Genomic DNA, 26653 nt, shown 5'->3' with positions numbered 1-26653 from the left:
GATTAAAGAAAAAAATTATAATAATTGCCGGCATAGGCAGTCACTACGTTGCTCTCCTTATGGATTTCCATGATGATTACGTTTCATGTTACTGTTACTGTTGAATGTAGGTAATGCTCGTGCGAGAGGTGTCTAAAGCATGCGAGACAAGGCTTTTGGGGATGATAAAATATGTATTTAGGATGAACAGAAACAACAACATACTTCTGTAGACCAGGCCAGCTAATGTAACTCTCTGCTCCGACCGCAGCTCTCTCTCTCTCTATCTCTCTATCTCTCTTTCTCTCTCTCTCTCTCTCTCTCTCTCTCTCTCTCGCCCACTCCCGACGCATATAGAAGGTACTGAAATCGCTACTTGTATAACTTCCATATAGCTGGGTATACTCCATGCATGCAAAAAAAAGATAAGAACATTTCAGTGACTCTGCTAGTTACCACAGTCTCTTATGTAAGCACATAAGATGATACTGGTAAACAGACAACTTTTTCCCATTGCACTGTAGTGTATGTGTGTGTGTGTGTGTGTGTGTGTGTGCGTGTGTGTGTGTGTGTGTGTGCGTGTGTGTGTGTGTGTGTGAGAGAGAGAGAGAGAGAGAGAGAGAGAGTAAAATCATCAGTGCACATTTAACTCGAGTGTAATAAGCTAATAGCATAGCATAGCGGTGGAGTGCCATGTGATTACAGTGGATATAGAGTTCATAGCACTCTGGCTCGTATAGCTATAATAGTCCCAAAAAGAACCTGACTGGACTGACCTTATATGAGCATTGTGTTCATGTCTTAATTTTCTTGAAAAGAGAAACCCTCTCAATGGCACGGTTGTCCTAATGATATACTAACCTTAACATGAGCACATGAAAGATCCCAGTGTGTTCAACGCCTTACAGGGGCACAAGGTTTTACAAGGACAGGGTTTTACTATTTCAAGTTCAAGTTCACTTTATTGTCAACATCACAAATTTACACCAGGTATAAGAGTGGGTGAAAGTATTTTAGTGCAGGCCCACAAATTGCAGCTACAGTTTCACCACATTAACCCTAGTGTAGTAGCATCCCTATTCTGGGTAGGTCATAACAGCCGACCATTTAGCGGAAATCAAGACAAGCTAACTGCAAGCTTATAGATCTGCTATCTTTGGTGTAGGGAAAGGAGGGGTACAGTACAGACCCCTGTGGGACGAAGAATACAAACATAATATCAAAACAAATATCAAATACACATAAAGTGTATATTGAACCCCACGATTTGATTTCTTGATTTTCTTTTCGTTTACTGGGGCAATTCGATATTGTTTGCTTAGATTTCCATCTTAACGAGCAGCTGGTCTTCGTGACAAAGGTCACATCGCACAAACTCTCAGTGAAGAGAGGAACAGTGGGTCTCTGTCGCTGCAACAAAACTGCATTGTTAATTTATTGAATCAGGTCATCTTTATAATCCCTGTGGCTTCCTCATGTTGTCTCCATCTCTCTCTCTCTCTCTCTCTCTCTCTCTCTCTCTCTCTCCCTCTCTCTTTTGAGTGACAGCTTTTCTCTTCATATACTCAGCGCCAACAAACAGTGGTCCATTGAAAAAACAACCTTATTGTACCTCCTCACGAACAAACACATGCACACAGTTGACCATCATGTGCTCTGGGATGGGAGGAAGGCAGGTGGTTAGGAGAGGGCAAGGAAGACGGAAAGCCAGGAAGAGAGACTCTTGATTCAACAAGTCAGAAGTCAGGCGAGGAGTGAGACAGGGACACAATATAATGAGAACAAGAGCAGGCGGACTGAGAACTGGAGAGAGAGAGATGGAGAGAGAGAGAGAGAGAGAGGAGAGAGAGAGAGAGAGAGAGAGATGGAGAGAGAGAGAGAGAGAGAGAGAGAGAGAGAGAGAGAGAGAGTCAGGAGGCATTGGTCATACGACACAAGATCATCTGAAGCCAGTTGTCAATAGTTACCGGAGCATATATGCACATGCACACTCATCCGCCCATGCGCACACGCTCATGTGTAATTGCATATCTGTACGCACAAACATCCGCTCACAGGGCTTATATTAGTCCACTTGCCAGAATGTGAACCCAGGCATGTTGAGTACACCAAAGTTTTATTTAAGAAATGTTGAGTATGGGTCACCAGCATGTAGAAACTGCCGGATGCTAACTTGCATATGTTGAGCAATTGTCATAATTGGTATAATAATAGTATGTGACCATACCATTAACAACCTATAGAAGGCAAACAATTCAAAAATTCATTTCATGCTTTAAGTAGGATGAGCTGTGTCAAACTAGGGTGCTGAATCCATTCCAAGCATTCGTTTTGCACAAAAAATACTCTTTGGGCTAAAAACTTCCATATCAATCATCACAAATGTGATGATGTCAGCACATTTGGCCAAGTGGCTATGGCCGTGTTTAGTCCAATGAGTCCAAAACGAATGCTTGGAATGGATTCAAACCCCCTAGTTTGACACATCACATGCTACATAAAGCATGATGAATTTTGAATAGTTTGCCTTTTATAGGTTGTTAATGGTATGGTCACATATTATGCCAATTATGAAAATTGCTCAACATATGCAAGTTAGCATCCGGCAGTTTCTAAGCTGGGGACCCATACTCAACATTTCTAACATAAAACCTTGGTGTACTCAACAACGGGTTCACAATGGGGCTCTATGCAGACTATATATTGTGATGATACTCTGTGAAACTCACTCACTCACTCTCTCTCTCTCTCATGCACGCCACGCACGCACGCAAGCACGCACAAACGCACGCGCACGCTTGCAGTTTTGTACAGTGACATCAGAGGTGTCCGACTGTGAAATAATCTGTTTCCAATCTCACCACGCCTCAAAGCCCTATTAGAGCGTTGAGCAATTAAACAGTCAGCCATGCTCCCATGTAACCCTCTCAAATGGCTGCCTCACTTTGAACACAGCGTGAATTAAACATCATCTCCAAAGGCTATTTATGGCGCATGTTGTCCTCGTCGATGCAAGACATTTTTTGAAAACTTTACTCAAACTTATTTGCGTAAAGTTTTAGACCCAGCATGTGAGGCAGGATACACGGACGATCATTCGTTCTTCCAATGTTAGTATGGTGGGCATGTATTGGTGTAAATTAGACAGAGTTGTATACTAGAATGCATGCAAATTTTAGTCCCTTCACTTGTATATACTATATAAGCTACATTTTAGAGCTTTTTTTAATTTATTTTGAATATTTTTGTCTATATGTCCAAAATAGGGACGCCATGAGTGAAAGTTGTTAAATAGGAGAATTACAGTGTTATGCTACAGTATATTTTATGCTATTAACACCTCAAACGCCTGGGGTTATTTAATCCATGTTTTTTACCTTTGCCTCACCCACAGTTGTCACAGTTGCTATAACGCTATTTTCGACAGACATACCCAGGGACACAGGGACAGACCCAGGGACACACATAGCTGTCTATAGGAGTGGTTGCACCACTCAAAAAAGCATGGCAGTCCATCTTTAACCCCAGATAAGGTATGAGGGTTACAGCGTAAGCCAGGTGGCTTCATGAAGGTGAGCTGTTTAAAACATGGAACACAGCCTGAGTGGTTGTTGGCAATGACTCATTTGAATATTGATGACGCCATGACGACACATGGGCGTAGCAGCTGCATTGGGAAGTCCTTATATGATTAAAGCTGAGTCATGGTAACATAATCGTCAGAGGTCAGAGATCTGCCCGCCGGTTTTCACCCATTCAGGACGAAAACCCCATTTGGTGTTTTACGAATTATGTTATACTTTACCTATTGAAACATAGCAGATCTACAAGCTCATAGCGTGCACCGAGTGCTACAAGCACTACGAGCTTATAGATCTGCCATTTTTGAAAAAGTGTGAAAATGTGGCCCAAATCTTTGAATATATTCTTTCAGAGCGAATGTTTTTAACTCAAATCTTTGGGGGGTCTCTGGAACAACATATCTTCAGAATACATAATCATTCTGGAGGTCCTCTACATGAAAACAAATTGTACCAGTGCACCACTGATACACCACTTATACGTTTTTTTTATAATTTTTTGGGGGGGCTCTTCTGCATTTTATTGATAGATTAAAGTAAGGCAGACAGGAAACGGGGATAGAGATGAGGGGAAGACACACAGTAAAGGGATCGGGACTCGAACCCACGGCACACTGTCATGCTGGACTACCAGCCAAGGTGAACCCACGACGGACACACTGTCATGCTGGACTACCAGCCAAGGTGAACCCACGACGGACACACTGTCATGCTGGACTACCAGCCAAGGTGAACCCACGACGGACACACTGTCATGCTGGACTACCAGCCAAGGTGAACCCACGACGGACACACTGTCATGCTGGACTACCAGCCAAGGTGAACCCACGACGGACACACTGTCATGCTGGACTACCAGCCAAGGTGAACCCACGACGGACACACTGTCATGCTGGACTACCAGCCAAGGTGAACCCACGACGGACACACTGTCATGCTGGACTACCAGCCAAGGTGAACCCACGACGGACACACTGTCATGCTGGACTACCAGCCAAGGTGCCTGGACTGCTAAACCAGCCCAGACATTTTGTAGAATCTCGCCTCAGGTCTTAAAGAGTTAATATAGAATAATGACACGCCCAAAATAAGGATTGATTATTTCATTATTTTCATCGATTAAATCAATTATTTTGATTAACTGTTGCACCCCAAAAGGCACGTCTGACCACAAAGGGAACAGCTTCGCTGCTCTGCGTTCATTAGCTCACAGTGACGCTCAAAGCACTGTGTATAATTTTTCCACGCTGCAAACTTAATGATGTTGAATTTGGATGTGGGGAATTCTAAGACCGTGCGTGGCCTACTTTTATGATTAGCTTTGAGAAGAAGGCATCCTTTTTCTCCCCCAAATATATTAGTGCTGCAGGGGCAAAAAGAGGACGAACAAGGACTTATTCATTAGTCATGTCACTGCTTTCATGAATAATTAAATCTTTAACTTTTAAGCATCCCTCTGCCAAATGCCAATCTGCACACGTACGTGCATGCGTGCATGCGTGTGTGACTGTGTGTGTGTGTGTGTGTGTGTGTGTGTGTGTGTGTGTGTCTGTGTGCGTACTGAACGTGTGTGTGCATGTGAGCATATGTGCACACAGCTATAGCTGAACTCTCAAGACTTTCCGTTATGTGCAAGTATTTATTAACATCATCCATTTCTTTTTAAAATCCTCATCATTAATCATTCCTGATTGACTTCAGGAGCAATTACTCAAGGTTTAGCTGTGGTGTGTGTGTGTGTGTGTGTGTGTGTGTGTGTGTGTGTGTGTGTGTGTGTGTGTGTGTGTGTGTGTGTGTGACGTGTGCATGTGTGCGTGCATGCAGTATGCATCACCACAGGGAAGATAATAGAAGAATTTGTCTGAACCCATTCAACTTGCAGTGTGCTTGCATCCATTGCGTGTCCTCAGACAGAACAGTACCGTATACGTAGACAGATAGACAGAGCTGTGTGTGTGTGTGTGTGTGTGTGTGTGTGTGTGTGTGTGTGTGTGTGTGTGTGTATGTAAACCCTCTCACCCCACTGTCTACCCATCCGTCCTTGGCATTCTATTCACACACTGTGCTCACAGCACAACACAGACAAATGGAACGGTGAAACAGGGCGAGAGAAAGACTATGAGGCCGAGGTGTACAGTATATAGAATGGATAAAGAGACAGAGAAGCAGATGCTGACTTTAATAAGGCTGAATAAAATCTGCGTAAAAGGGAACAAAGAGAAGTAAAGAACAAACAACGAGCCGCGGACAGAACTGAAGGGGAAACAAATAGGAGGGAGGGAGGGAGAGAGAGAGAGAGAGAGAGAGAGAGAGAGAGAGAGAGAGAGAGAGAGAGAGAGAGAGAGAGAGAGAGAGAGAGCTGACAACAGCTTGCATTGAGAACAAAAAGTGACTGACCTTGGCTTGTTCAATGGACAGTTCATCAAAAGAACCGAATCAAACAACACACAATAAAGGATGTGTGAAACAGCCCGTGGCATAGCACACACAATACAAACACAACAAAAAAATACACATAGAAAAGTTTAGTTTACTTTTACACTACAGTGTTCATTTCAGTTCACTTGTGGAATGAATGAGTGCCAGTCTGCTGTCGTTCTCCATCAGAATCACTAATCAGCACGTTGGCAACAGATGAGGGGATTCTCGCATAGGTCACTCATTAAACGTAACACACACACACACTGACTGCAAATAACCCAAATCTGGAGGAGCTGACTGATGAACAGTGAGGGAGCTGCCGTGACACCCAGTGGTGGACAGTACTCTACTGTATATTCAATTGAACTATACCAAGGATTCAAAAAGTACACATTACGAAGAACATTTTCAGACATTTTTGGAATGTTTAAAAAACTGTGAGTTAGCAAGTTGGCGATTACTCATCCTACAAATAACTGTGATTAACGATTTAATTGTGTTTTTGGTACTGAACATTAGAACATTATACATAAAAATGACAGGCAGATAAATAACTTAAAAGACAATATCTGACAATGCCGAGTGCCAATGATTATAATACATGTACTATGGCCAAAACAGGGCCCTGTTTTGACAATGACAATTTTTTGTAATCTTAGAAATGATTAAGTACATTATACTTAAAGGTGATATAGGCAAGTTTTCAGCCAAAAATCAACATATTTATCTATCTATATTTGTGGCCTTATTCCCTCTATCTTCCCCTATATTTTGATGCTGAGCTGCTGCCCTGTAGACATACACTCTCCCTTTGTCTCCCTCTATGTGTTTGTATCTGTTTATATCCACTGTTGTTTATGTCGCGGGACGGAAGCGTCGTGTTGGGAGGAGGGTCTGTGTGGGGGGTGACGCGGAGTCTTAGCCAATTGCAGCGCGAGGCTGTGACTGTGTGTTCGATCCAGCAGTATTATAATGAAAACGCAATGCGATTTCATTGCAACTTGCAATGAAATCGCATTGGTGAAACTAAGATATGGGGATAATATTATACTTGCAATTTGCAAGTATAATATTATCCCCATATCTTAGTTTCACCATTGTTCATGTGAAATAGTATGTTTATGATGTAATATGTAAGCCTGTTGAAATTATGAGAATCGCTATGTATAGCGCATGGTTTGGTGGTCCGGCCGGCTTGAAGCTTGCATTCAACCCGTGCTCGCCAACGGTGACAAGCCGTCGCTGATCATCATAGCGATGAATAACCGTGGACAAAGTAGTTCACATGAACGATGCTGTAGTGGCTGGGGCATTTGAGGGGCAATATGTTTTATATGCACGATTACAAATGAAAGATAATTGAATTGAGAGCCAGTGAGTCTGCTCCACTACTTCCTACTTCCTCATTTGCGGGACTCGTCGTGTCAGTCTTGTGATATTGGGATTACGCTACAGTTACCCTTAAAAAAACATGTCAACTCAATGTCATTGTTGTAACTATGATATCGATAGAAATTCATAATTTTTTAATGTCATATTTAGCCATACGAGCGCAATATCCATAGCGTCCCTCCCAGCAGCAACAACAACCCCATAGCCTGAAGTGACCTGGCTCAGCCAATAGAATGACGGGGGGAGGGGGGTGGAGCTAGATTTTAATTTGTTTGGAAACACTCGATCAATTCTGTGTACAAACACTGGAAACTTGCCTATATCACCTTTAATCATTTCTAAAATTACAAAAAATGTCCCCACATGTTTTATCCCACACACATTGATTTAGATGTCATATGGGTATAGGTCTGGTTACTGGAGCCTGCTCTATCCATGATATGACGCTCATCAGGTTGGATTTGAGCCCCTAGAGTCTAGTCAAAGGGCTATAGGCTCTGTGGTGATGGGCTGGTACTTTCCCCCTGCACTGCTCTTCTCTTTTCCCCAAATAGCTAATCTACAAACTGGAAATGTTGCAACACGTTGTGAGCATTGTACTGTAGATCTCCCATTTATTTATGTGGACATTTTGGGGCTATTATGACATGCCCAGAAGACGGACGCTATAGGGTTCAAGTGGTTATATTAACATAGACAATTTTACTGTGCAAAGGGGAGCCTCTCTGGGCACTCAGGAAGGCTTGTACGAGAAGACGAGCACAATTCTCCCCTCTCCTCACAAGACACAAGACAAGAATGAGGGATGGAGCTCATGGTAAAACGTCAAACATCATTATGAACGGTCTGCGTTCTGACAGAGCCGGCTTTGTCTGCCGATGCCAACGCTGCAGACACATCAGGCTTCTCGGGCTACTGGTGGCTAAACTTTACTATCTGAGATCACAGGTCACAACGTCTCATTAAGGTCTGAGCTCGGGAAGAAGTGACCAGCATGTGATGCAGGAACAAGAGGTATCTGTGTGTCGATAACTTTAGTCTCTGTGACTTGTCTGTGTGTGTGTGTGTGTGTGCTTGTGTGTGCACAGTATGCATGTACATTTGATCGATCGTGCATTGTGTCAAACGTATGTGTGTGTGTGTGTGTGTGTGTGTGTGTGTGTGTGTGTGCGCGACGATTGAAAACAAAGAGTGAATAGTTGTTGTTAGTTGAATATCATCACTCCGACATCCCATTACTCCGACGGGGGGCATACGTTAGTTCCGACATATACCAATAGTCCAACATACATGGCCGGTTAAGACCCACACAAGACACTGACATGAGTTGCTGGTTAAGACACATGCGAACACACACATACGAACCATACAAAGATATGCACCCTTCTCCGAGAATGTGGCTTCGTGTTAGGGTTAAGGACACGGTTAGTAATGTGGCGAGTTTGCATGTTCTCCCCATGTCCTCCCCTAGGGTAGGTAGATACCCTCACAAAAAACATGCAGTAATCCTGGTCTCTAAACTACCTCCCCCTGGAGGGGAAAATAACTGGTCGGAATAACGTGTTCCTTCCACGCGCTACATCCGGCCCGGGGAAACTCCCCCACGTCAAGGTGAAATAGAAGGAAGCATGAGGTCAGTCCGTTGCCCCCCCAGGTTGGCAGAGGAAGTGTAATGTGGCGAGTCGGACCAACACGCCGTCGGAATAATGAGCCGTCAGAAACAATGACACGGCAACCGTATGCAGTAAGCAGGCAGACACTGTAGCTGCTTGTGCCCTCAAGCCACAGTAAGAGGAAGGCTTCTAGAGCACACATCCCAATCAGGCAAGGATGGCTAGCTGGGCGGCTGTGTTGTGCCTTGAAATCGGCGGGGGAAATTGTGGAGTGTCCCCCAAATCGGACATCTCCAGTTATGAATTGCCATCTGCGCCCCAAATACCATATGTACAGTTCTACAGCGCCACATTCATTGCTCATTTAGGACCGGTTATTTAGGTTGGTGAGAGACTAGCTTGTACTGTAGCTTGATTCTGTTTATGAAAAACATCTATACACACATCAACTTATCTCTCTTCTCAGCTGTTGATAGTCACACAACTATATGCTCTGAGAGGTGCGTTCACCCAGCCTAAACCCAGATAAGAACTGTTATGTACAGAGCAATCACTTACTGGAATAGACTTCCATAATATTTTGACCATCAGCAGAGTTGGTTTTAGGAATAGAGCGAGAAGAGATGTAATACAGAAAGCGATTGAGTTATGCCTGCGTGTGTGTGTGTGTGTTTTCTTAAATGTAGTTTCTGTTTAGCATTGTTATATTGATACATGCTAAAAAACTTTTAATAGTATGTATTAAAAGTTAGTATGTACTTTTAATAACTTTTTCGTCATTTAGGATAATCATTGTTTTTGTATGTGTGCGAATGTGTATGTTGCCTATTCGTTTTTTAATTGTTATTTTATTTTTGCTTGTCAATTATTTAATTGTACTGTTTGACCCAGGAAGAATAGTCACTGCTGAGGCAGTCACTAATGAGGATCTAAAATAAACAATAAGCAATTAATTAAACTGTTTAAAAGGTGTTGCTGAAGGAGACAACAGACACACAGATACATAAAGATGACATGAAAGCTACTGTATACACTGTGTACTGTACTGTACAGTATGTACTATAGCTGTAGGCTATGTTCACACTGGCAGCTCAATTTAGTTTTGGCTAATCCAGATAAGAAACAGATTGTTTTGATGAATAGCTCCATATGATCCAATAAAAAAAGGATATAGATTTTTGCTAATCAGATTTAATCCATATTCCTAATCCTATAGGTCTTTTGAAATGTGTGGAACCGTACGACGGTGTCACTCCCCGAAAATAGCAGACCTACAAGCTTGTGTTTTCGGAGAGAGCGACGCGGTTGCTTGACGAAGTATAAATGAAACGTTTCTCACGCCTTCATGTCATTACATCGTTACCACAGCAACCCGTGCACACTGGTCAACGATGGAGAGAGACAGGTGTGGAATCACAGACAGTACGTATGCGTGCATGCACCGTGAAATCAATGAAGTGTAGAAACAGACATGTGGGTCCATTTCAACACCGCCAGAGTTGAATCAACAGTGAGGACTTTGCCGTGCATAGTTACGACACGACTCTGACAGACATGCAGACCACAGGTTGACCGACACATACAGAGGAACAGATGCAGAGATCGTGTGTCATGAGCGGCAGTGAGCTGCCTTGTCATCAGAGAGTGGAGCACAAGAACCCATGAGTGCCGCTAGAGGTGACCTCATCGAAACAGGGAGGGAGGGAGTGAGGCTGTTCCCCTGCTCGCTCTGCTGAGAGGCAGGTACACAACAACAGGTACACACACGCACACACACACACACACACACACACACACACGACAACAGGTACACAAAGACATGGAGGACAGTTTACTATCTCAACGCAGCAATGCACATTTTAAACACTGCATGTATGAAAGTGAATGGCAATGAATACGGGTCGCGCACATACAGTACATGTACACTCACACACAGCACACACACACACACACACACACACACGCTCACACACACACCCTCACACTTCATCGTCCTCTGTGCAACAACAGATGATGGGGAGTGAAAGACACACCCCACACTCCAGATGTTATCGTTTTCACAGCGTTACTAAAGGAATTTGGTGGCAATTGGTGACAAAGTAATAATCACTTGGTCATACCAAATGGCTCCATTTAACAAGACGCACGCACGCACGCACACACGCACGTGGTTCGGCTCGGCGGAAACAAAATAAATGTTAAGGCAGTGGACGTGCAGACCGTATGCGCGTGCACATGCATGAGCAAGTTCATGTGCTGCCTCTCTGCTCCCCAGCTGACTGTAAAAACCTTGACTTCTTATAGGCTATCGACGGGCAACGGAGGAAGATGATGACATCACCTGTAACCAATGGAAGAGCCGGGATGGACAGACGGAAGGAAAGAAGGCAGAAAGGAAGCAGGAGGGTGGGAGGGGGATGGAAGAGAGAGGAGCGTTTTTAATTTGTGTTTTGCTGAACTCAGCGGGTCCTGTCACCGGGCTGGGGGGGGGGGGGGGGGGGGGGGGGGGGATGGACGGTGATGAATGGGTGAATAAAAAAAGGGCGAGAGACGCGAGGGAAAGAGAGAGAGTGAGAGAGGAGAAGTGTGTGTGTGGGGGGGAGGTGGATGAGAACCGGAGTGTGAGAGAGAGAGAGAGAGAGAACGAAAGAGAGAGCGATTTGAAGAGGGCGCTATGGAGGTGCCGTGAAATAAAGGATGACTTAATCGTTGGAACGGCTAGAGAAAGAGAAAGAGAGAGAGAGAGAGAGAGAGAGAAAGAGAGCTGTGTCTCTATCTGGCTCGCTAGCGGCTACTGTTACAGGATGTATGGAGGACTGAATGGATATAGGAGGAGGAGGAGGAGGATGAGGAGAGCAATGGAGGACAGTGGGGTCTGCAGTGCTTCTCAACCTTTCCTGGATCAGGGCCCAAAACCCACCCATCTGCTGACCACTTAACACAGCTTGGAGCAACGTAATTAACATTAAGTCCTTGTTTATATCGACGGGCACAATTAAGGACAACTCATTTGTCAAAGTTTTAAAGAACGAATACCATGGTCTGGGCCGCCGGCGCGGTGGTCAGCCTGACAGCGTGTCGCGGGTTCGAATCCCCATCGCTCCCCATCTCTCTCCCCATTTCCTGTCAATACTGTCCTATCAATAAAGGCATAAAAGCCTAAAATGAAATGAATACCATGACATTTTTACAACAGTAATGTTATCATTAAAATCTAATGTGTTTTGCCAATTATTTTGGCGGGGGGGGCCCACCTGCAATGTCCTCACAGCCCACCGGTGGGCCCGGGCCCACATGTTGAGCATCAGTCGTCTATGACTCAGACTCTGCACCTGGCAACTCAGAATAATAGGTGGAGCGGCGAGGAGGAGGAGGAGGGGCTATGAGGCAGAGAGAGACACTGTGAGGACGGATGGAGTGCAGGAGAGGACATGTGAAATGGCTTTTCTCTGGCACGTGTTTCCAGCGGCTCCACCACCACCATGCAGCCCTCAATGACGATAATGAGGTACACGGTAAAACCCTGAGCGTTAACCACTTAACCCATTAAGACCAGAGCGCTCCGAAGCCAAATGATGTACAGGCTGTGCGCTGGGAGCTTGTAGATCTGATATTTATGGAATAGCCAACGCTAATATCTAAAATGACGCAGATCAGACGCTTTCCCCGTTTTAACGGGTCGTTAAGCCCTATACGGAGTCCCTCAGGGCTCTACTAGTGTCGTTTCTGTTTTCACTCTACATTCAATATCTTTGCTGAAAATAGCCAAACTGCTATTTATTCACCACAATATGGATGGAAATAAAAAGTGAACTGCATACTCTCAGAGCTACACATGGACACATTAACGCTCATTCACTCGCTTTTACTGTGTAGTGGCTCCTGACCGGCAAATTCATATACCACAATGCACTGGGTGAACCGTCAGAGCAGAGCCAAACAAAGTCAGGTATAACGTTCAAATGGTTGTGTTTATGCATTATAGTTTGTACACTTCAGCAATATTACACAAGAGTGTGCTTTACTGCCACTAATGGCACGTCAATTACGTTACTGCAGTTACGAGCCGACAGGTGAGTCCCGTAAGCACTGCAGAAGTGCCTTTGTTCATTTATTATTTCCGTTTATATTTTGTATACATTGTGTATTTGCCCTGCCACTAAAAGATTAGCACCTTGGTGATTTGTTGTATATATTTCATAGGTACAGTACTTTGAGGTGTATCATGGATGTTTTATTTGCTGTTCTATAATGTGTACGATGTAGTATTGAAGTGTAATTTTATGTTTAACTCAATTTCATTATAACTAAGATATTTGTTAAAATAATCTTTGACAGGTGACAAGAGAGACCATCGCTAGCCTAGCAACACAGTCGGCTACGTTCTGGTAGAGCAGCGAGACTCAGCACAGCTGATTGCTATGTTTTGATTAGGTGTTCCATCATGCTCGTTTAAAGCACGGATAGATGGATACCTCAACCAATCAGATTGCTAATATATTGCTTATTTGATTATATTGACTATATTGTTTTTAGACTGATGCTATAGGTTCCTGGCATAAGATGGATCTTAGTTTACTGAGGAATTACACTGTCTCTCTGCATACTGTAATTAGCAATTACCATGCTTATTGTCAGTCGCTCTGTCTGCTAAATGCCTACATTGTAAATTGATGTTTGCAGTGCCTGGCACATACACAGGTATGGCCATATGGTGCATTAAACGTAACCTACAGTATGTCTTGGTGCGTTTGGGGTTTGCCTAATGTATGCAGGTATGTACAGTATGTACAAAGGTTGGGGTGTGTGTGTGTGTGTGTGTGTGTGTGTGTGTGTGTGTGTGTGTGTGTGTGTGTGTGTGTGTGACACACAGTGCGTTATGTGTAAGGTCTGTCCTCTAGCCAGTGTGACTCATCATTTCCAAAACACCCTGCCCAAGCTGTGCAGCAAACGTCGCCCAGTGTGTGTGTGTGTGTGTGTGTGTGTACGTGTGCGCTCGTGCATGTGCGTGTGCATGTTTGCAGCATGCATGTACTATAATTATCATACATGCTTGTTCCATATGGAAAACAGACATATGCACAAGTGACTTGCATGTACAATGTACAATAACACACAGCACCAACACACTGAGCACTGTGTGGGCATGACAGAACCAGCTGGCTATCACCATGGCAACGGCCAGGCCGTGTACCAATCGGAGGTCCACTCGATGAGGTAATGTTCTGAAACGCTATCGGAGGGCGTCCGGCTCACCGTCACGCACGTGCACGCACGCACGCACGCGCAGAGATTTAACCCCACATGCACACACACACACACACACACACACACACACACACACACACACACACACACACAGAGAGAATATGATATACGGGCACTCATACATGTACACACAAATATGACATGAAGTGCGGGCACTCATACACACTAATATAGACTATAATATATTATATATATTATGTAGAAATGATGTCACACACTCCTGTGGTGTACTGTGTACACATGCATACACAAGCACATGCACATATGTGCAGTACATGCACACGTGCACACGCACAGCCACACAAAGCCAAGGAGACTAGCATGAAAACTTCCCTACTGTGTGACAGCTTCCTATTACATAACTGTATTCCATAACCCATGCACCACATGCACAATGCACCTAGAATACAGACAGACAGACAGACAGACTCCTACATTGCATCCTACAGGTTAAGACAGTATGCAGTATGCTTATAGAATGATTAGGTTGACACATTATGGATTCTTCCATTCTGAACTTAGATTCTGATCTTAGCAAAGAGGAAACCATGGTTATTCTTTATTTTCTTTTTATGAATAGCCCTGCTTAGCCTCACAACAGTGTTGCACAAAAGTAGCAAAAATAGCAGATCAAGCAACTAGTTCAAAATGTGTCACGATGATAATTCTTATGAGCTTTATGTAGTTGTGCTATTTTATCTTTGAACAATTCTTAAAGTTAAGTCTGTACTTAAGAACTACATTGGATGCATTGGACACAGGATCATTTTCCTCATGTCAGGCTTTGGACATACAAGGTTTCCGCCTGACAGCAATGATATGCTGATATCAGCTGATCTATAGTTATCAACATATAGCTATATATTTACAGCCGATATAGCAAACAATGATTGTAGGTCAGCACTATGAATCTGTCTTCACAGCACTATATGCTGCTTGGGAGACAGCTCCATAGTGTTGAAAAGACGGCTCCATTTAGTGCTTATCTGGTGTCAGTCCTTGACAACAGCCATGAAGGCTGTACAGTTGGGCATACAGTGGTGGAGTAGTAACCTGACTCCGCCAGGTGGGGCAGTAGAGAATGCACTGGTTCCCAGGCGCACAGATAGGGGGGGATCGACACCCTCAGTTTCATGAGGAGGGGGGATTATCCATGTACCGTGGCTGCATGTGTTTTGCTGTGTTGGCAGTGTTTTTTTGCCATGAAATCCACAAAAAAATGCAGAAAATCGGCGTAATTATGCACAAAAGTGGGGGGGGATATCCCCCCTCTCGTCATGAAATCTTTCAGATAGCCCCCAAATATGTCCCCCCCAGTTATAACATTCTACCTGCGCCCCTGCAGTTTACTCTCTACTGCCCCATCTGGCGGAGTCAGGTTAGTGGAGTAGACCACTTTAGAGCACTGTTAGAGTGGTTCTACCTTCCTACAGTACATACATACTGTATACAGAACCATTTACAGTACATACATACTGTACAGAACCATTTGTGGGTTTCGGATACATTTTTATGGGTCTCTATATTTTTTGTTTCCGACATTTTGCTTTTCATTATTATTATTTCAGAACATTTTCAAATAAACATCCCAAAAAAAGCAAAGTGACATGTTCTGAGCTTGTAGATCTGCTATTTTCTACTTCTAGTCGGGGTCCCAGGCAGATGACTAATTTCTCTTTTGGGTCACGGGTTAAAAGGTTTGGGCCCGACACCGTATAAATGACCATATCAAAATATAAATATGATTTAAATTATTCGTCAGGGAAACAAACTGCAATACAGGATGCAAAAGTCACAAACGTGAAGTAAAATGACTGAAGATAAAACAGTTGAGATGTAGAGACACCCACACCCACATACGCACACACAAAAATGCATGAACTGTACATGCATATACCAGGGCTCCAGCCTAACGTCCCAGAACCGTACCAAAATACAATTTGAACCATCGCAAAGTGAATGTATATATTTAAAAAAAAACTTAAACTTAACTTTCTTAAAATACAAGTCACAGAGACGGACTCATTCACCGGCGTATCACGGAGAAACTTCCTACAGCTGGAAAATATCGCCGTATGCCAAACATTTTAATACCATTTAAGATTGCACTGTGCAGAGGTTAGCGGAGCGTGGATGTCCGCGCTACTTGTCACGTCTTACATTGTCGTCAAACATTATGTTTAGCCTACATTTACTCAACTGACCTACATAACAACTACTCGATTGTGATTGGAAAACTCGGGAGCACGGATTAAATTGTTTTGTTTGGCACATGTGATGCGACGCACAGTGCAATATAGCTGCAAGCAGCAATAGCAGGTATAACTGGTCTGTCTGTCTGTGTTATGAACAGCTGCAATACCGCTGGGTTACCGAAGGGGCACAGTTGAGTATAGCCTAAAAGGGCCATTCACACTGAGCACTATTGAGAACCGTTAGCCCCACCGGTTTCAAATTCGACACGCGCGTTCCACACCACAGCAGGGGGTGCAGTGGCCGGTGTCGAGTCGGTCGGACCCACGGTTGTCCAGAACCGCCCCAGAAAGGCCTCTGCCCGGGCTCTGGACCGGGCCCCTGCTCTGTTCTGACCTCACAACACGGCAGGGCATGCCTGACACAGAACTCCACAAGCTGGCTGCATATAGTCCATATTTGGGCATGCCTGACACAGAACTCCATATATGGGCATCAAAGGGAGACAGACATAATATCTGGGTGGGGCATGCATGGTTCCAAGTGGGCTGTGGAGGCTCCAATGCATAATATCTGGGTGGGTGCATGCATGTACTGTACATGCATGTACACAAATCAAAAAACGTCACGACACAATAACGCAGCAATACGCTTGCAAAGACAACACACACATTCATACACACTCACACAAACACGGACACATTGTATATGAATTCATGTTCCATGTATATGACAAGTGGTAGCCTGGGACCGCACACACACACGCACGCAAGCACGCAAGCACGCACGCATACACACACACACACACACTCATGCACGCACGCACACACAGTCGCACACACAGTCACTTCCTTGTGTAAATGTTTTCTTTTTTTCCCCCACAGTCTCCGTCTCATCTAGAAGATTCAATTCAAAGTGACAAGTTTGACAACAAGACGGAAAGACAAAGAGGTTTTCTACGGAATCACAAGAAACAAACAGCAGAAAGGAGAGAGAAAAAGAGCGAGAGAGAGAGAGAGTGAAAGAGAGAGACAGACAGAAAGAGAATGCAGGGAAGCAACATAGTGATTGCATTTTCAAATGCTCTCCCTCTCTCTCTCTCTCTCTCCCCCTCTCTCTAGTCACTCTCCAGCATTTCCCACACAAATAACTATTAGAGTGAGCATCTCTCCCGCTGACACAGAAGTCAAAGTTGTGCGTGCGTGCTTGCGTAACGGGCGGCGTACATCCCAGGCTACCACTTGTCATATACATATTCCACAGGGCCTGTCCATGCACGTTAAGCCGCTCACCCACAGACACGCAAGATAATGTGAGTCCGCTATGTCAACGCATTGCGTTTTCTGTCCATTTCCCCGCGACTGCGCGCACGTGGGATTTTCTCACGCAGCCCATTCCTGTCTAAACATGTGTACGTCAAGCCTGTATGCTAAATTCCTCTGAGTGCCCACATGTCAAGTCCTTTCACTTGATTGCTTTGAGTATATATGTGTGCGTCGCTGTACCCCCACTGACCTCCCACCACTGCCGCGAGGAAGCCAGGTGTGTGTGTGTGTGTGTGTGTGTGTGTGTGTGTGTGTGTGTGTGTGTGTGCGTGCGTGTTTAAAATGTGTATGCACATGTCTGTACTATACTGTATGCAAGGCCATATTCTAAGTGTGCCTGCAAGCTCGTTTTATGGTTGTTAAAAGTTTCCTGGTATAGTCCTATAGCTGCACGTGTAGGTGTTGGAGATTCAAATGCAAAAAGACCCTTTATGTTACAGAATACAGAATATATATACAGTATGGCCTCATTTAAATTACAGCTCAATTGCCCATTATTTTTACTGCAGTTGTTTTTAACCCGTTCGAAGTGGCATGATTAAAATACTTTTCTCCATAAAACTGCTGTACTACTGTAGATCTTTTCATCTAGATCATTGTCCCTCTTTCTCTCACTGTCTTTCTGCAGTCTCTCCTTCTCAGGGCAGGCAGCCAGAGTTTGACTTTGTTCTCTCTCTCCCAAAATAAAAGTGCAGAGTGAGAGCACTCCCTGGTGGTGCCAGACTGAACTTCACAACTCAAACTTTTTTGGGGGGATAACCCAGTGTGCCTCCATTAGATTCCAGGAACCCTGTATGACTTATTGACTTGGAAGAGATTCTGCAGCCTTGGGCTGCAAACATAATTATACAATATCTTAGAGACATTGACTGTGAGGTAAGAGCCACCTGCTGCTTCATATAAATGTATTGAGCATTCTTTCCAGTTTGGCACTGGTCATTTGGGAAATTAATCAAACATAAATCTAAAGTCTATTTTTCTTTTTAAATAATAATAATATTGCATAAGAGATTATTTGAATATCTCCTGTTCTTTATTTACTCGCTGTAAAGAGGTGAATTGAACAACTTTAGAAACCACTATACCTTTACATGAGCATCCTTCTCTGCTCTACATCACATGGTAAACACTAAACATACCTAAAGTCTGATTTAAACTTTGTTGCAGGACGGTGTTAATAGATGACCCTAGTCAAAAATAGATTGACCTGGAAGAGGCCAGACAAACCAAGTATTACACAGTGGTTCAAGGAATTATGTTTATCTTTGGAAAAGATTTGATACATTCTTAAGGACAAACAAGAAAAGTTTCAGGAGGTGTGGGGACGTTTTATAAGTTATATAAAGAACAAAAATTTGTCACATTTAATGGATGGTATATTTTTGTGGTTGTTGTTGTTTAGCTTTCTTTGTACCAGTAATTGTCTTGTAATGTTCATTGTTGTTTTTTGTATGTTTGTATTGTCAGTTGTGTGTGTAAAAAAGGAAAATAAATACATTGTTAAAAAAAAGATGACCCGCAAGCTCACAACGCATTGCATCCACGAGGCACTGTGAACTTAGGTCAGCTATTCTCAATGCACGACTGACTCCATCATGAGGCAGAGCATAAAATAGGCTTAAGTGTTCAACTGGAGACACAAAGCAGCCCACCAAACAGGTTCAACTGGAGACACAAAGCAGCCCACCAAACAGTGTTCAACTGGAGACACAAAGCAGCCCACCAAACAGTGTTCAACTGAAGACACAAAGCAGCCCACCAAACAGTGTTCAACTGGAGACACAAAGCAGCCCACCAAACAGGCCAGAGGTGTGGCTTATTGGTCTGAATCTGGTATTACTCAGTACAATTAACATCCTGACCAGACACACACACACACACACACACACACACACACACATACATACACACACACACACACACACACACACACACACACACACACATATGATGAAGGACACATATGATGAATTCCTGTTCTATATGATGAATTCCTGTTCTGTTCTTTAACTACATAGAAGTGTCTATTTGTTTGTCTCTAAATGTTTTGATGAATTGAACAATGTGGACCCTGTTGTAAACAAGTGTAAGGCTTAATTGGGTCGTCCACTCACAGTTAACAGTCTTTGTATTGAGTTTGTGCTTGAAATGTACTGTAATTCTGCAAACTGTTAATAAAGATTTCAATCAATCAAAAAAACACACACAGGGGGGGGGACGTCATATGATTCAATCTCAGGGGGGAACAAACGAGTCAGCTCATAATTCCCACGCCCTACTATTCCGACGTCCCAATAGTCCGACAAACATTACGTTAGTGTGAGGTTATGGTTATGGATTGGGTTATAATAATGGGCCGTCAGAATAAGAAAGTAAGTAAAAACATGCAATCTGGGGGTGCTTTTATTCAAGGTGAAAAGAATAAAAGCATTTTTTGTGTTTACGGGTAGTTTACTATAAAACAAAATTATGATATGGTACAAAGTTTCAGCCACAGTTGGCCGTCATCAAGCCACCTGATAAATGCTCTTGTGCAGACTTTTATTCTTTTGAATGGTCACTCCAGCGCCAGCAACGAACTGGATGTGTGCAACCCACTGTTTTGAACTATTTACCGTTGGCTGTGTCTGTCCCATTTGCAACTTATTTACACACAGCAAAGGGCGTCATAGTAGCCATACTGACCGCAGTAGGTATGTGTGCTGGCCTCCTTGTTCACTACCGCTTTGGACAGTGTAAAAATAAGCTGCAGATTCTAGACAGGAGTGATGGGGTCGGGTTTGATCCTACGCAGTCTGACTCATTCTTGCTTTTGTCTGTATGAGTGCATAGTACAGTAAAGGGGCTGTGCAGTACACCAAGGTCTGAATAATACAGTACAGGGTACCATACACCAAAGTTTGAATACATTAATGTCTTAAGTTCATAATACAATAAAGGGTACAGTACACCAAGCTCTGAATATATTAAGAGCACCCCTCAAAATCTATTTGTTGTACGTTTGGGTTGGTCTCTACTTCACACACAGCAGCACGTCAAAGGGGGTGAATTTGGCAAAGTATCTCAGCCTGCAGTCTAACCAAAAATACACAATTATGAGCTATGCTCCAAGGAATACGACCTTCCAAAGATAAAAAAAATGTATCTCTTTACAACTACTAAACAAAATGCCAATGTGTGTTTGAGTGCACATGTACAGTACCTGTGTCCAGAGCCTGCCTCAGCTCTGGGAGTCCACCGGAGACTGCCGAGGTTCCATACAAAGGCTCGCTGTCAAAACCTACACAGACGAGAGAGAGATAGAGATAGGTTTCTCGCAGCAGCAGCAGCAGTCTGCAAGGACATTTACTGTTGGTCAATACAATATAATGGCAGAGGAATGTCGTGAGCATTTTGGAGTTATGTGATTTAGGAGATATAACATGAGCATTTTGCTGAGGTTAAATATGCGTTATTGTTGCCCACAGCTACAAACACAAAAGCTGTATTTCCTCAGGGTGAGGGAGGCAGACATGCAGCGACTTTATGAGAGATGTCATCATGTTTTCTCACCATGTTTCTCGATGGCCTCTATGAGTCTGTGGACCACCACTGGAGCCTGGTCTGCTACGACACACACCTCCCCTTCTGAGAGAGAGAGAGAGAGAGAGAGAGAGAGATGGGTGGAAAAAGAGAGACCTTCTTAAGAAAGCACTCATTTACCCAGTAATTTAAATATTTTCTTTCTTTTCAAAAACCTTTTATTTTGGTTTTATAACAGTATGGGTGTCATTATTGTGGAAAACATGCCCCTTAAAATAAAAACATCTCCCCCCCTTCAAGTCCCAATTTAGTAACAGTAATTTAAATATTTTACACAATGTGCTTAGATTAAGTTAAATGATAAAATTATAAAACATCTCCAGCTTCATGTCATGTCAGACCCCACAACACTACCCTGTATGCCAGGCCTTTACTGAAGAAGACAACATAAATAGACCATTTCTCTTTTAAAAGAAGGTGACCAGCCTGTTACGTATCTGCTCATCTCCGTAGATGAATGTGAGCGTGTGTGTGTGTGTGTGTGTGTGTGTGTGTGTGTGTGTGTGTGTGTTGTGTTGTGTTGTGTTGTTTAATGGAGTGTGTGTTGCATGCATGACCTGTGCTTTCTCCTATCTGTTTTAGCAACAACATTTCCATTCTGGCCCCCCAGGCATGGCGTGACAAATGCACCACTGCCACTCACCTTAACCTCCCCAGTGTGTGTGTGTGTGTGTGTGTGTGTGTGTGTGTGTGTGTGTGTGTGTGTGTGTGTGTGTCTCCTTAGGGTGAGCGAGTGGAGTGTGTAAGCCCTCCTGCTGCCTGACCAGGACACACACACAGCAGGGTATGAGGACCTTGGAAATGTCAGCCCCGAGTTCATGCTTTGGTCAACAACCTCGCATGCTAGATACCGATGGCATGCCACCACTCCCTGGGGACATCATCACCCTTCGTATGCATGCACACACACACACACACACACACACACACACACACACACACACACACACACACACACACACACACACACACACACACACACACACACACACACACACACACACACACACACACACACACACACACACACACACACACACACACACACACACACACACACACACACGCACACACACGCAAACAGAAGATATACTCTAGAGACATTTGCTAAGATACACAGTACAGCAGATGCACTTAAACAAACAGACGTTACACAGCCTACACCACTCAGACATGCATTTACCCACAAACGGACACACACACACACACATACGGACAAAAAAAGTATCTACATAATCTCACACACACACACACACACACACACACACACATACGCACAATTGCACTCACAGGTAGCAAAATCTCAACCTTCATTATCGTTCTCTCCTTCTGTATTTGCAATGTGTAAAGGTTAGCGGGAGTGGAACCAATGTTGGGGTTGCTTCCTCGCCAGGAGTGGGAAGGAGATTGGCGTTGCACGCCATAGCTGACATTTGCATAGTTAATCCCCCTAAATTAGCATAGAATTAGCATGGAGGTAATTGGAAGAAGCACTCCATAGAGAATGGAGAGGGACGTCGATCACTCTCTCTCTCACACACACACACACACACACACACACACACACACACACACACACACACACACACACACACACAGTGTTTAGGATGTGTAGGTGTTTAAGAATAGGTGTGTGTGTGTGTGTGTGTGTGTGTGTGTGTGTGTGTGTGTGTGTTGAGGGGGGGGGTGCACTACACTCAGTACACTGCATCATTTTTTGTGTGTTTCTGCATGTGTAAAGTTATGTATGTGTACAAAAACATTGTATAATGTGTGTGCGTGCATGCAACTGTATGCTCGCCAATGTATGTTTATGTGTCCGTAGCCTGTGTGTGCGTGTGCGTGTGCGTGTGTGTGTGTGTGTGTGTGTGTGTGTGTGTGTGTGTGTGTGTGTGTGTGAGAGAGAGTGATGTGAGGTCCCCGTTTAGGGACACACAGTAATTGCTATGCTAATTACTGACACACAAAACCATGGCTGGGAATGGATCAACACACAACGGTGACAGCAGCCCTGGGCCGTGAAGCCAGCTCCCACATTCCTTCACAGTCTCCAAAAAGAAAGTGCCAAACTAGTGCCTCTTTCTTTTATCGTTGGAGCTGCTATACTGTATGTATTATGGTGCTATTAGTTCATCCTTTCATGTTACTTGTGTTTGAAGAGAAGACATTTTGGAAATAATAAGGTGTGTTCCTCGATTCCTTTACAGCAGTGGTCTTCAAACCTTTTCATAAACCATGTGGTCCATTATTTATGAAGCATCTGAGCCACAGACCACCATTTGATGAGATTTAGCCTCTCAAGAGCCAAAACGTTTGTCTACAATTCCATGCTGTATTGACGAATTTGACGTGGTACCATAGGAGAGATAACAGGCAAACGAACAAAATAATAATTCCTCAACATTCTCTAATTGTTGTGGCTTCTCGCCCTCAGGGCGTCTTACTGGTGTAGACTTCTTGTGAATTACTGTAAGTAATGCAGATGTTTAACAATAATTGAACTCTTGAGAGCGTAAAATGTTTAAAGATCTATAAGGGCCCATTTGGTATACCAACTCTCCATCATTTAGCTGGGGGACCACCTGGAACCCCCCCAAGGACCACTGGCGGTCCAAAGATCACTGGTTGAGAACCACTGCTTCACAGACAGAAATAAAGTTTATTTTATCGCTGGAGCTGCTACTGCACATGGTCTGCGCTATTAGATCATTTTGTGTCACTTGTGAAGAGAAGACATTTTCTTTTATTTATTTATGTATTTGTTTATTTGGGGGGGGGGGTGTTTACTGGAAATAATGAGGTGCGTTCCCCCGGTTATTTGACTCTGATTGACGGCGGCTAATCACCTCGTGTGGCAGCAAAAAGGTTAAGCAACAAGTGAGATTCAATTACAGCATGGCAGCACTTGTCACAGTGCTATAGCAGAAGATGTCACCCAGTCCCACTATTGGGAATCAATTACACAGAAGACCGAAAAGAATACTCCAATTATGGATTACCATACAGCTGGTATGCTAATGCAGGGTCTTGCATTGTGAGAAAGAGAGAAGAGATGGTATATATATAGGGTGTAAATAATGGCTGCTTTTCTTTGACATTTACATATTTATAATGGCGGGCGCCCGCGGGTCTGGTGCGAGTAATGTGCGTTGTTCAGGTTGATAAAACTGTCTAACATGTAAGAGTAAACACAAAGATAGGGTGCGGGAGAGTGCGCTGCTTTGAAGCCGAGGGACCGAAGTATAGTCGCATTTTCTACACAAAGACAGAAACTAATATAAGGTAGATAAATGCACACGCACACTGTGGGGAAAAATCACGTGCACTATAATGGAGCAAACAGGAGCCCACTTTGTATGACAGTGACATGGTGTGTTTAATTGCTGCAGCGACATGGGAAGGTCTGGGCAAACATCCAGAAAGAGACTGCATATGCAGCACACTGTAAAAAACTAAGGCGTCTATTAAGTAGGTCAAATCATATTACTAAACCCATGCGGTAATACAGAATTTGGCCTCGCTCTGCGCCCTTTCTTATTAAGGTGTGTTGAACGCACACACATAATGGCATACCACGTTCCTGAATATTTTAGCATTGGGGTCCAATTATGTTAATTTTATTCGCTTTGCGCATTATATAAACTTATATAAACTTAAACTTGCTATAAAGCCCCTTGACGTAAAAACGCGCATAATGATCCCACCTGGGTCTGACCATACATAGACTAAGATACTGTTTGGTAATGTGGAAAACTGGATGTGGAAGTCCCCGTTGTATGGAGATGAGAAGAGGTGTCTCTGTCTAAACTTACTGTCATTTTTGTCCCACTGCTTTTCAAAACAGTTTGACTGCGGAACACGCTAAAACCGCCTTTTGTTTTATATGTTTGATTCGTTTTTTGATAACTTTTAAGACAGTTACAGGGTTTCCGTCGGACATCCTTGACACGAAAAAAACCCACTGACGCTCGATTCCTAAGGCTTCTGGGAAACCGAGGCTCAATGCATGGCCTACGGTGCATGTGGGCCGCTTCCTGCTTGATATGTTCCTTGTTTATGTTTCGCATCGCCGCAGTGGTGGAACCCCCGATTCAAACAAAAACGATGAGACTATTTTTTCAGGTGGATTTTCATTAAATGAAGTTAGAACTGCGACACCGTGAAGGTTAGTGTAAACACCGGCAGGGAACGGGACTTAGATATTGATTTATAAGGCAGTAAATGTGTTTTAACCATGTTGTAGCACTCTGGGATTCCTTTTGAATGAAAAGTGCAATACAAATAAAATTAATTATTATTATAATTATGCTTTTTCTTTTTTTGCGTAATGGTTTATGTGGTCTCTTTGTAGGCTATGCTATGTACATGTTTGTGTTTATAATATAAAAACTGTTAAATAATGTCAATTTAACTCAGGAATGTACAAATGTAAACCCTGAGTTATATTAACAGTATCGGAGTTATGAATGTATAATTACCACCATGGAATACTCTCTCTCTCTCTCTCTCTCACCCCTTTCCCCCTTTCTCTTGTCTCCCACCTGTTTGTTTCCATCTTTCTGCTTAACGCCTGCCTTTGTACTCCGTCACCCCCCCCCCCCCCCCACACACACACACACACACACACACACACACACACACACCTTCACTCCGTTAAATGTCCCTCGTCTTTTTCCTCCAATTATGTTCGCTTCACTTTTGTACTTCCACCTTTTCTCCTCCCGTTATTTCCAAACCCCCCACTCTCCACTTTCTCTATAGCTTGGCTTTTTCTCTCTCTTTGTCTCTTTATCGTGCTTCCTGCCTCTGCCTTTCTCCCTCCCTCCCCCTCCCTCCATCTCCCCCACCCTTCTATTTTAGATTTTTCTCCCCATGCCTATTTTTTATCTCTACCTGTCATTCCTCACCTCTTTTGTTGTGTTGTTGACACACACACACACACACACACACACACACACACACACACACACACACACACACACACACACACACACACACACAGAGGAGTGATATTAACCCATATTAAAATGATACAAACACACATATGCAAGGCATATGGTTCAATAATCTTGTATCGTTTGTGATGTACCACAAACATAATCAACAATAAATGTGTATGGACCTAAATGTGCTTTTCAGGTCTGTGTGTGCGTGTGCGTGTGTGTGTGTGTGTGTGTGTGTGTGTGTGGGCAGCAGCATGCAGTGGAATTTCCGGAAATATAGGTGGTTAAATGTACAGTGCTTCCATTAACGTCACTGTCACAAAGAATCACACAGGCAATATCTCACACCGCCCGAA

At 43.6% G+C, this 26653-nt stretch overlaps 1 protein-coding gene across 5 annotated transcripts in view; it reads right to left on the bottom strand.

The window, feature by feature from the left end:
- pik3r3b (phosphoinositide-3-kinase, regulatory subunit 3b (gamma)) overlaps positions 1-26653 on the bottom strand; it is a 209395-nt gene that overhangs the window by 121641 nt on the left and 61101 nt on the right. For all 5 annotated transcript variants that reach the window (XM_080771005.1, XM_080771003.1, XM_080771002.1 and 2 more), the window contains exons 3-4: positions 21325-21399; positions 20975-21052 (exon numbers count right to left, since the gene is read on the bottom strand). In XM_080771005.1, the coding sequence (XP_080627131.1) occupies positions 20975-21052; positions 21325-21399 (153 nt within the window). The remainder of the gene's footprint in view (positions 1-20974; positions 21053-21324; positions 21400-26653) is intronic.

Source organism: Protomyctophum bolini (assembly GCF_963924005.1).
Source record: "Protomyctophum bolini genome assembly, chromosome: 8".
NCBI lineage: Eukaryota > Metazoa > Chordata > Actinopteri > Myctophiformes > Myctophidae > Protomyctophum > Protomyctophum bolini.
This window is presented reverse-complemented; position numbering and strand designations above follow the sequence as displayed.